Source organism: Pyrus communis, chromosome 5 (genome assembly GCF_041283825.1).
Source record: "Pyrus communis isolate YQ-2024b chromosome 5, ASM4128382v1, whole genome shotgun sequence".
Lineage (NCBI taxonomy): Eukaryota > Viridiplantae > Streptophyta > Magnoliopsida > Rosales > Rosaceae > Pyrus > Pyrus communis.
Window position 1 is genome coordinate 10,511,019 of NC_142569.1, and position 10,754 is coordinate 10,521,772.

At 36.0% G+C, this 10,754-nt stretch overlaps 1 protein-coding gene across 11 annotated transcripts; it reads left to right on the forward strand.

The window, feature by feature from the left end:
* Positions 1-199: 199 nt before the first annotated feature.
* On the forward strand, positions 200-10,534 carry LOC137725337 (myosin-16). 11 transcript variants are annotated; one of them, XR_015962551.1, is made up of 31 exons: positions 224-362; positions 473-519; positions 925-1,047; positions 1,692-1,835; positions 1,950-2,095; positions 2,179-2,335; positions 2,538-2,596; positions 2,964-3,123; positions 3,203-3,352; positions 3,466-3,602; positions 3,700-3,846; positions 3,957-4,058; positions 4,346-4,403; positions 4,486-4,587; positions 4,936-4,973; positions 5,283-5,409; positions 5,503-5,673; positions 5,859-5,990; positions 6,070-6,179; positions 6,313-6,373; positions 6,800-6,977; positions 7,223-7,422; positions 7,565-7,633; positions 7,737-7,805; positions 7,924-7,998; positions 8,220-8,279; positions 8,570-8,785; positions 8,910-9,049; positions 9,459-9,725; positions 9,987-10,205; positions 10,291-10,534. XR_015962551.1 is itself a non-coding variant. In XM_088694249.1 (30 exons), the coding sequence occupies exons 4-30, from the start codon at positions 1,825-1,827 to the stop codon at positions 10,028-10,030; spliced, it is 3,216 nt and encodes a 1,071-aa protein (XP_088550375.1). In that variant the 5' UTR covers positions 207-362; positions 473-519; positions 925-1,047; positions 1,692-1,824; the 3' UTR covers positions 10,031-10,534. The 11 variants fall into 11 exon arrangements, 6 of the variants coding, with proteins under 6 accessions (XP_088550375.1, XP_068320085.2, XP_088550372.1 ...); XR_015962548.1 differs by having other exon boundaries at positions 9,469-9,725; XM_088694249.1 differs by having other exon boundaries at positions 207-362; positions 1,910-2,095; positions 9,469-9,725; positions 9,987-10,534.
* Positions 10,535-10,754: the final 220 nt, after the last annotated feature.

The window sequence follows — 10,754 nt, forward strand, 5'->3', positions numbered from 1 at the left end:
AAAAATATTTAAAATGCTTTTAGGACCTAAAAATTTTTTTTTTTATTTTTTTAAACACTTTCTAAACGAGCTTCTAATCTCTTTAAATTGATTTGAGATTGAGCAGTAAGTTTGGACCCAATACGGAATTCATTTTCCAAGCCGTTGGATCCATTATTTGGGCCCAATAAAAAACCAAGGAATTTAACAGCGGTCGTCTGTTTCTTGTGAAGAAAGAGTGAGAGTAAGGCGCGAAGGGAGTGAGAGGGAGCCACAAGAATGGCGAAAATGTGGGAAGTGCGAAGACTGCCACTTCCACAAACCAAACGACACGAACAACGCAACCCCAAACCAACGAAGGACAAAAGGAAGAAAAGCAAAGAGTAAGCTACTTCTGCAAGTTTTTTCGTTTCCACTCTAAAAATCTCTGATTTTTTAAGAGAAAATGGGACCCGAATCGCTGAAATCTTGATGGGTTTTGATTCTTGTGTAGAAGGGTATCTGCGTTTCTGGGTTTCTGGTTGAGAATCAATCGTAATGGTATTTTTAATTTCGAAACTTTGTTTACATTTCCGGTTTCTATTTGTGAATTTCCCATGGACATGTAATTTGATGCTGAATGCTGCTTCTGTAGTATGTGGAAAATGGGATCATTGTAATTTTTCTGAAAAGATGATATTTTGAACTGCTCTAAACTACAGGAGGTGGATTCGAACTTGGATGCAAAAGGAATATCATTGTAATTATCTTAGATTGAAATCTTAGGGGGATAAATTATGAGATCCCATTAGTTTTTTTTTGTTTCGTGGTCAGTAATCCGATGAGCTTATTACCTACTATTACCTACTGAAGGCTTAAACTGACTATTGTGCTACATATTGTGCTAGCAAAATGTGAAAAAGGAGATGAACTGATTATGTGGTTAAAAACTTTTAACTGCTGCAGGCCAATCCAGTGACCATTGTTGTTGGTTCTCATATTTGGGTTGAAAACCCAGTTTGGATTGACGGAGAAGTACTAAACATTAAGGGTGATGACGCTGAGATTCAAACTAGTGATGGGAGTAAGGTAATCTATTATTTGCTAGTTTCATTTTCAAGGATTTTGGGTGCTGAATCTTCATTGGTATTTATATGATTTTGTATGTGTTTGGTTCATTAGGCAAAGATGTAGCAGTTTGTAATGTGATTTTTTATTTTTGGCTTACTAAAGGGAGAGTTAATAACTGGAATTCAAGCACGATAAGATTTTGTATGTGTTTGTTAACCCAACTTCGGGCAGGAGTTTTCTGCATCATTCTAGTTTCTGCTTAGAAATATCAAGATGTTATTTAAGAAGAGACCGAACCTGCTGTTATATTTTTTGTGTTGGATGGTTCTTCTTCTGCATGGTCTATATCATTGTGGTTTGCCCCTTTCTTCCATCCTTTTCCTTCTCCTCTTCTTTTGTAAGATTATCTATATTCTCTTGGAAGATTTCATAGGCATATCCTTTTTTTTTTTTTTTAGTTTTTTGCAGGAAAACATGCAGTTCTGATATCATTTTGGGACTGACTAAAAAATCTCATTAGAAGCTTCTGTTCTATTTTTCAGTCATTAGTTTCCTTATAAAAAGAGACTCCACGAGTTATGTGCCAAAATATCACTTAGATGCAGCTGTACTGAAAGGCCAATTTGTTATTTTGTTAAGTCGACCTACTTTGTGTTGTCCAGGTTGTTTCAAAGCTGTCAAAAATATATCCAAAGGATACAGAAACTCCTCCTGATGGAGTTGATGACATGACTAAGCTATCATACTTGCATGAACCCGGAGTGCTTCACAATTTGGCAACTAGATATGAGATAAATGAAATTTATGTAAGATTTTTCTCATCTTCTGTTTTGTGTTAATTAATGTACACCCTGGTGAAGAAAGTGATTAATCACTGCAGCTATGGGCGTCTCTGTTATAATACTTTGGCATCATGGCAGACTTACACTGGAAACATTCTCATCGCCATCAATCCTTTTCAAAGTCTCTCACATCTGTATGATGCTGATATGATGGAACGGTATAATGGAGTACCATATGGAGAACTGAGGCCTCATGTTTTTGCAATAGCCGATGCTGCATACAGGTTAACTGTGTTTCTTTTGCATCCTACTCTTTATCCCTAAATGATGATGCAGTTACTTAAGTGAATTTCCCAAATGTGATCAGGGAAATGATTAAGGAGGGAAAAGGAAACTCGATTCTGGTTAGTGGGGAAAGCGGAGCTGGTAAGACCGAAACAACTAAAATGCTTATGCGCTACCTTGCCTATTTGGGTGGTAATGCTGCAGCTGAAGGGCGGACTGTTGAACAAAAAGTTTTAGAAGTAAGCTGTGTATTTTGGTATCTAACATTTTTAGTGAGTAGAGTGAGATCTGAAACCTTGCATAACTATCCTTTCCCATATCACTAAAGAAAATGATGTTAAGTGCCAATCCTTTATTTATTTTCTCAACCGGGTAATATTCATTTTATTGTTTCCACTTGTACCATTCTAATTTGTTTTGGTTGTAACTGACATGGTGCAGTCAAATCCAGTTCTTGAAGCATTTGGTAACGCTAAGACTGTTAGGAATAACAATTCCAGGTGAGAAATTTTTAAATGCTTTAATATTTTGTGTTGTTTCTGCTGTTAGTACTTTTGTAGGCGCCGCATGACTTTTGATAGACTTTTACATTTTAGATTCATGGGCATTCAGTGTATATTTATGTCAAGAGTAGAGAATGATACCGGTTTGCATGTACACTCAAAAAACCAGGGTTGCAAGTTGTTTGTGATGAGATTCCTGGTGGAAAAAAATACATTGAAATTCATAAAACCCTTCTTCTTCTTTATTTTTCTTTTTATTGGGTGGGGGGTGATTATTTGGCAACATGATCTATTTTGAACTGTACGACAGTGAAACTTTCGTAGTCCGTAACTAACTTTTGTTCTCTTGAAAATATTGGTGAAGCCGCTTTGGGAAATTTGTCGAGATTCAATTTGATAAATGTGGTAGAATATCAGGGGCAGCCATTAGAACATATCTCTTAGAGAGATCTCGTGTTTGCCAGATTTCGGATTCAGAGCGTAACTATCACTGTTTTTACCTCCTCTGTGCTGCTCCACCTCAGGTAGATAGCTCAATTTTCTACTTTAGTGCATGTATATGATATTTCCAAAATTTCCGTTCACAGAATTTAATCTTACCAGGAAATAGAGAAATATAAGTTGGGAGAACCTAAGTTATATCACTATCTTAATCAATCAAATTGCTATGAACTTGATGGCACGAGTGATCAGCACAATTATCTCTCCACTCGGAGAGCCATGGATGTTGTTGGAATAAATGCAGTAGAACAGGTATTTTCTTTTGATTTGAATCTAACATTTGTTTACTGCTAAGTTAAGCATCATTATACAGAACTTCTGGGAATAATTCTCTCTCTCTCTCTCTCTCTCTCTCTCTCTCTCAGGAGGCTATTTTCAGAGTTGTAGCTGCAATTCTTCATCTTGGGAATATTGATTTTGCCAATGGGGGAGATAATGACTCATCTGTTCTGAAAAATGACAAATCCCTTTTTCATCTTCTAATGACAGCAGAACTTCTCATGTGTGTCTCGAGCTTTGCTATGGACACAATTCCTTTTTCTTTTTCTTTTTTTATGTCAATCAGAGTGCAGTTTTGATCTGTCTTATTCGTATTTCAGGTGTAATCCTCGGGCTCTGGAAGATGCACTGTGTAAGCGTGTAATGGTTACTCCAGAAGAAATTATTAAAAAAAGTCTTGATCCCCATGGCGCAACAGTTAGCAGGGATGGATTGGCCAAGACTATATATTCTCGTTTGTTTGACTGGTAAGATGCTAGCTTCTGAATCATTCTCACTCAAATGATTACCGTGGAAATGAGGCATCTAACAATATTGGTTTTATCTATTTATGTATTATTTACGTTTTTATCTTCAGGTTGGTGGATAAGATCAATTTCTCAATTGGACAGGACCCTAACTCCAAATGTCTGATTGGGGTTCTTGATATATATGGTTTTGAAAGCTTCAAAACTAACAGGTAATGGTTGAATACAGAAAATGTTTCAACCTGATTATGTTCTGTGCATGTGAAAAAACAAAAACTTTCTAATCTATATTTGGTGCACATAAGAAGACCTGACACTACCTAGCATCAGGTGACTTGAACTCCTGATCTGCACTAAGGTACTTGGGAAATCGTCCATATATTGCTGAATCCAAATTCACTCAGTTATAGATAATAAAAAATTGAGGAGATGAAATTAAATTTACCTAGACTCTCACTGAGTATTTTCACTTCTAACTTATTATGTCTCGTTAATGCAGTTTTGAGCAGTTCTGTATTAATTACACTAATGAAAAGCTGCAACAACATTTCAACAAGGTATGAGGTTAGTCATACTTGAAAACTTCAGTTTTAAGTAACTTTTTTTAATATATAATCTAAGTGGTATGATTTGATTCAGCATGTATTCAAGACGCTACAAGAGGAATACACTAAAGAGGAAATTGATTGGAGCTACATAGAATTTGTCGATAATAAAGATGTCCTTGATCTCATTGAACAGGTCTTCTTCTTACTCTCTCTCTCTCTCCCCCCTTTAAAAACGGAGACTTGTCCCTTTCCTGTGCTGCATCATTCATGATATTAGAGTGTATTATTGTGAACGGCCATCTCTGTGGGACATCATGTTTGTTGTTGCAACCCTTATTTTAGAACCCCGAATGTCTTTCAATGCCATGATAATAATTGGTAAAATTCTGCATGTGTTTCTGAATGGTACATTGAATTTACTCTCTTGGTTTTATTTTAATGTATTTCTGATTTGCTCGTCCAGCAGTTAATTTATGAGTAGTATACTGAATTAGCTGCCATACACCCATACACTCATCACTAGTTGATTTCGTTTCTGCAGAAGAAAGGTGGGATTATTGCTCTGCTTGATGAAGCTTGGTATGAACATCTCTTCATTCTTAACTGCAGTTACATGCACACACACACTTGCTACAAAATGGTTCTTGCTCAGATACTTCATATTAGGTGAAGTTAAGATAGAAAATCTCCACTTTCTTCACTGAAATGCTCACATGTGCACAGAGATTCCTGCTCAGATACTTCATATTAGGTTGGATGGCACACACGTGCACAGGATCTCCACTTTCTTCACTGAAATTGAACATTATTGTGTTGGATGGCACTGAAGTTTTCGGTTCATCTATATTTCTAATCACATTTTTCTTGGACAACATTTTCGCATTGCAGTATGTTTCCAAAATCAACTCATGAAACATTTTCAACAAAGCTGTATCAGACATTCAAAGATCACAAACGCTTCATCAAGCCAAAACTGACCCGCTCAGATTTCACCATTGTTCATTATGCAGGAGAAGTGAGCTTGGTTTCTGTATTTTGCACTGAAATCTATCTTTTGTAATGTGGTTTCCACTGAACTGTCTTTTCTTTTTACACTTTTTTTTTTCAGGTACAATATCAGTCTGATCAATTTCTTGACAAAAATAAAGACTATATTGTTCCTGAACATCGAGATTTGTTAAGTGCATCAACCTGTTCTTTTGTAGCAGGCCTTTTCCCTCCACTTACTGAGGAGGTGGCCAAATCTTCCAAGTTTTCATCCATCAGTTCTCGTTTTAAGGTATCTTCTATTCAGGCCATCTGCCTACAATTGCGGTCTTGGAAAGAATGAGTATTGTACTATTGGTTGTTTTGGATTATACCTGACTAAATACTGGAAAAGCAGTTACTCATGTTTTTTCTTGTGTCATGAGATGATTTAATTCACAAAGGTGAAACTTAATTTTTCTGACCGTGTTGATGCAGCTACAACTCCAACAATTGATGGAAATACTAAATTCTACAGAACCCCATTACATAAGATGTATAAAGCCGAATAATGTTTTAAAGCCCGCTGTATTTGAGAATGATAATGTCATGCAACAGCTACGTTCTGGTGTAAGTATAATGTGAACTGTGTGTATACTACTATGACTTATAATGAATTGGTGGCCTTAATACTTTGTCATTTGCATAGGGTGTTTTAGAGGCTGTCCGAATAAAATGTGGTGGATACCCTACTTACAGGAGTTTTTCTGAATTTTTAAGTCGATTCCATGTCCTGGCCCCAGAAGTTTTAAAAATGGAGTAAGTACCAACTTACACTTTCATTTTTAATTTTTTTCACATTTTCATCTTCAATCTCGTTGGTATCTTTTCTGCTATTTCACTGGTATTTTGGTTATGTTCCCATTTCTGAACTTAATGCCTATATGATCAGTTGTCCTGAAAATGAAGCCTGCGAAAAGATTTTGGTGAAGATGGGGCTTAGAGGTTATCAGGTAATAAGAACATTAGTGCTTATCAATCACTTTTACATTGACAATCACATGACAAGTTCACAACAGAAAATTGTGGAACTCCAGATATACTTGGATTTGCCGTGGTGGTTCACCACAACTATCATATAGTAGGAAGCTCCTAACCTATGACTATTATTGATTGGATAGCTAAGATGCAGAACCCAATTGAAATAACTGAAAACAGAGAGAAGAGGGAATGAGGAGGGGAGGAAGGAAAATGGGAGGACCAATAGAAATTCAAGACACAAGATTCCTTTGTAAATAATGAAAAGTTTCCCCCAGATTTTGATCATGGCTTATTTATAAAGCCAGTGTGAAATCACCTTAAAATCAAAGATTACATCATTTAGTTGCAAGATATCTTTATATATTCAACTAAGCTTTATTTATGTATTATTTTTGCAGATAGGGAAAACAAAGGTTTTCCTAAGAGCTGGTCAGATGGCTGAGCTAGATGCAAAGAGAATACTCTTACTTGGCAACTCATCTAAGGTGATTCAAACACGAGGCAGGACTCGTATAACTCGTAAAAAGTATGTTTCTACACGGGAGGCTTCTATTTGTGTACAATCATTTTGTAAAGGTGAGTGCATAAAAAGAAGAGGTAGCCATTTTCTTGAGATGTTCTTTTTTTTTTTCTCTCTTTTTAAGGCAAAATCCTGAAAACTTTTAGTAGATTTGATCCTCCTGATTTTATGTAGATTTGCATTACCCTAGCAGTTAGTGCACTTATCAGCTATATATACTAAATACCTTTGCAATTATCTGCATATACTCGCTAGTTTTTTATATACGATATTTTACCAGTATTTCATTGTTATGATTCAGGAGAACTGGCTCGCAAGTTATTCAAGCGCAAGAAGAGGGAGATTTCTGCAGTTAAAATTCAGAAGACTGCCCGTAAACGCCTGGCAAGAAAAGACTATCTCAGAATCAAGTTCGCTTCGACTATCTTGCAGGCAGGTGTACGGGCAATGGCTGCCCGTGATGAATTTAGATATAGGGTTAATGCGGCAATTATTATTCAGGTGATTATCCAGCTTCCTGTATTGGTAACTTTCTATGTACAATATACGTAGTTTGTTGCTCTTCACTATTTTAAAGTTTAAACAAATTGTCTTAATGCCTGGTGAGGAAAGACTCTCAACTTTGTTCTCCTTGCTCTTACAGACAGGTTTAAAGGCAATGGCTGCTCGTGATGATTTTAGATGTAGAATTAATGCGGCAGTTATTATTCAGGTGACCTAGTTCCTGTTTCTCTATATTACATATTTGGTTGCTTTTCACATTGTGAAACACCTAGAGAAAATCTCAAAATTAAATTCTCCTCAATTGTCTACAGACAGGTTTACGGGCAATGGCTGCTCGTGATGTTTTTAGATGTAGAATTAATGCGGCAGTTATTATTCAGGTGGCCTATTTTCCTGTTTCTCTAATTTTACATATTTTGGTTGCTTTTCACATTCTCTAAGGATATGTGAAACACCTGGAGAAAATCTGAAAATTAATTTCTTCTCACTTGTCTACAGACAGGTTTACGGGCAATGGCTGATCGTGATGGTTTTAGATGTAGAGCCCAATCTAAGCCTAAAGTTATTGTTCAGGTAATAAGAAACTTAAATGAAGTATCAATAATGCAGCACCAAATTTTTTACTTCTAAGCTCTTGTTAAGAAATCATGCTTCGCATGTGAATGTTAAACCTTGATGCTACGGTTAATGTGGCACCAAATATCTTCACTTTTAAATTCTTGTAATGGAACTATCCTATTTACAGACGACTATTGTACTTTCAAGTTCGTTAACTGGTTTGCTCATTTGTACAGACTGATTTGGAGACAAAAATAGCAGAAACACCGAAGTTGGAGTCCTCCATGCAAGCTAATGTAAGCAAAGTTGATGGAACAGATTTGTTGCTTTATTATCAGGTTTCACTGATAGAAATTAAGAAAGCGTGCCCTATTATTAAATAATACCCAATTCCTGATCAAAGTGCTGAAATCAATGGATGGCACTGACAATAATGTGGCACGAAGTATCTTTACTTCTAAATTCTCATGATGAAATCTATTTTCTTCAGAGGAGTATTATACCTTGTACAAAATCAGGAGCATTATGCAAGGTAGTGTTTTTTAAGTGTTTTTACTTTTTACTGAAGTTTAGATTATGTTTGCAGACTGACTCGGAAAAAGAAAAGGTTGAAGAGGCAACAAATGCAGAGTCCTCCCTGCTTACTAATGTAAGCAGAGGGTTTGAAATAGATGCGTTGTCTAAAAGTCAGGTTGCACAGGTAGAAATTGAAGATGCATGCTGTATAACCAAAGATCTTTCAAGTCCTGATCAAAACGCTGAAAGAGTTAAAATTCTTACTGCAGAAGTTGAAAGTCTGAAGGTAATGATATTGAACATATAGATAAGAGAAATACCATTCTATTTATTCCGTTATTGTTGTCATCTTAAACTGGCTTAGGAATTACAGCATGTACAATTTGATACTCCTGTCTGTTTTCACATAGGTCATGTTGCAAGCTGAAAAACAAAGAGCCAATGAGTGTGAAAGGAGATACGTAGAAGCTCGGGTATCAAGTGAGGAAGGACGTAGAAAGTTAGAGGAAACTGAAAGGATAGTTCTTCAACTTCAGGAATCTTTGAACAGGTAGTACGAATTATACTCTATCAGTATTTCGGTTCTCATTCATCTTGTGTATGTGCTGGTCTAGTTCCTTCACAAAAAAAAAAGGAATCAAATATAGTTTCTATGTGTTAGGACTATGAAATCCTATTTTTGCAAGCGTGTTATAGGTTTTTCTTTTTGAAAAATAAAAAAGTAATTCAATTTAGAATCACTGTAATGAGATTCCCAATATAAATTTCTTTTGACCATTAATTAAGATTTTTCTTTCTTTGGGTACATGCTGCAATAAGCTGGAAAGCACCAGAGACAGCATTTCAGTGATGGTTGCTTCTAATTTGTTTAGATTTGTGCATATATGACAACTTGCAATCATTCTGATGTTTGTAAAGCTGCTCATAAATTCATTTGACTAATACTAAATATAATCTAGTGTGTTTCAGGATGATATATTGCATGTCAAACCAAGTTTCCGAGCTGAAAACAATATTATCTACAGCATCCAAGTCAAGTTCAACAACTTCAGGACCTTTTGTTAGACACGAAGGGTTTGATAGCATTTCCAGTAACTCTGATTATTCATCCACGGACTCAGATTTCACTTTTCCAGCTCCAGCTACAAGTTCAGCAAACTTTTCTTCTACTGGCCCCAGTTCTATCCAGCTTATAGTTCAGGACGTTTCAGGCGGAGAAGTTTCAGGTTAGTTTAGTTGTATGTATTTTGGTTTTCTGGTCATATGTAGGTACTTTTTAATTCGGAACAACCATCAATATTCTAAGTAAGTTTACAACTGGTCCCCCACTTTGTAAGTGGTTTCACCAAAGACAGTGGTCCTATATCATACAAAACATGCAATATTTCTATGGCGAGATTAATTTGCCACAATTCAATATGTTTATGACTTGTGAGTTGTATTTCGGTGTTTTACGTTTTCATTTTTCCCTCGATGATACATTGCAGGATCTGAAAATGAGAAGGAGGGGGCTTTTGATGACTTCTTCTGACGGAGCTTGTTCTAATTATTTTCTTCTTTCTTGCTTAGACATGGGTCTCTCATTAACTGTCGGACTTCTGGCACTGTAAATAGATCACCAGACTTGAACATATACGTCCCATATGCTTCATACCGGTTCATAGACCAACAAGTTTCTCTCAAGAGTATACAGATCCATTGGCCAGGTAGTGTGTAGCAAGGGATCAAATGTAGTAAATTTGGAGTAGTACGTAGTCGGAGCTCATTTACTAACGTCCTTTGTGATTTCAGTTTGCCTTGTTAGCTGGCCACGGCCCTAACGTGCACAAGAAGCTTCCTCCAATTTTACTTTAGCATTTCACTGTAATTGATTTTATTAGACAGCTTCAGGGTGTTAAATTATCTCAACTCAATGTATATATTGTGGTGCTTTTTTTTCAGACAACTGCTCAAGCCAAATTTCTCGTTTTCTCATAATTTTTTTGGTATAACTGTAGCACCGTCATGTGAGTAAAATCTTAGAAATTTCAGGTTATAGTCAGATTCGATAACGGGGAACTATCCCGGATTTACTTGTAAAATTCTCTTATGTTTTGATTATATTTTTCAGCATTTTGGTTTTTGGAGTAAAATCCCAAATCCCTTTCATGCATAGCATATAAGTGGCAACTTGTAATTATATGCGGTATAATCCTGCAATTCATAATTATAAGGCTTCAATCATTCATAATGCATAATTAAAACCGGCATTAAAA

Bases quoted from the DNA above. Each gene is read 5' to 3' on its own strand.
- LOC137725337 (XM_088694246.1), top strand. The intron at 1,836-1,949 runs GTAAGATTTTTC...GCATCATGGCAG, and splicing joins ATGAGATAAATGAAATTTAT to ACTTACACTGGAAACATTCT. The intron at 3,353-3,465 runs GTATTTTCTTTT...TCTCTCTCTCAG, and splicing joins GAATAAATGCAGTAGAACAG to GAGGCTATTTTCAGAGTTGT.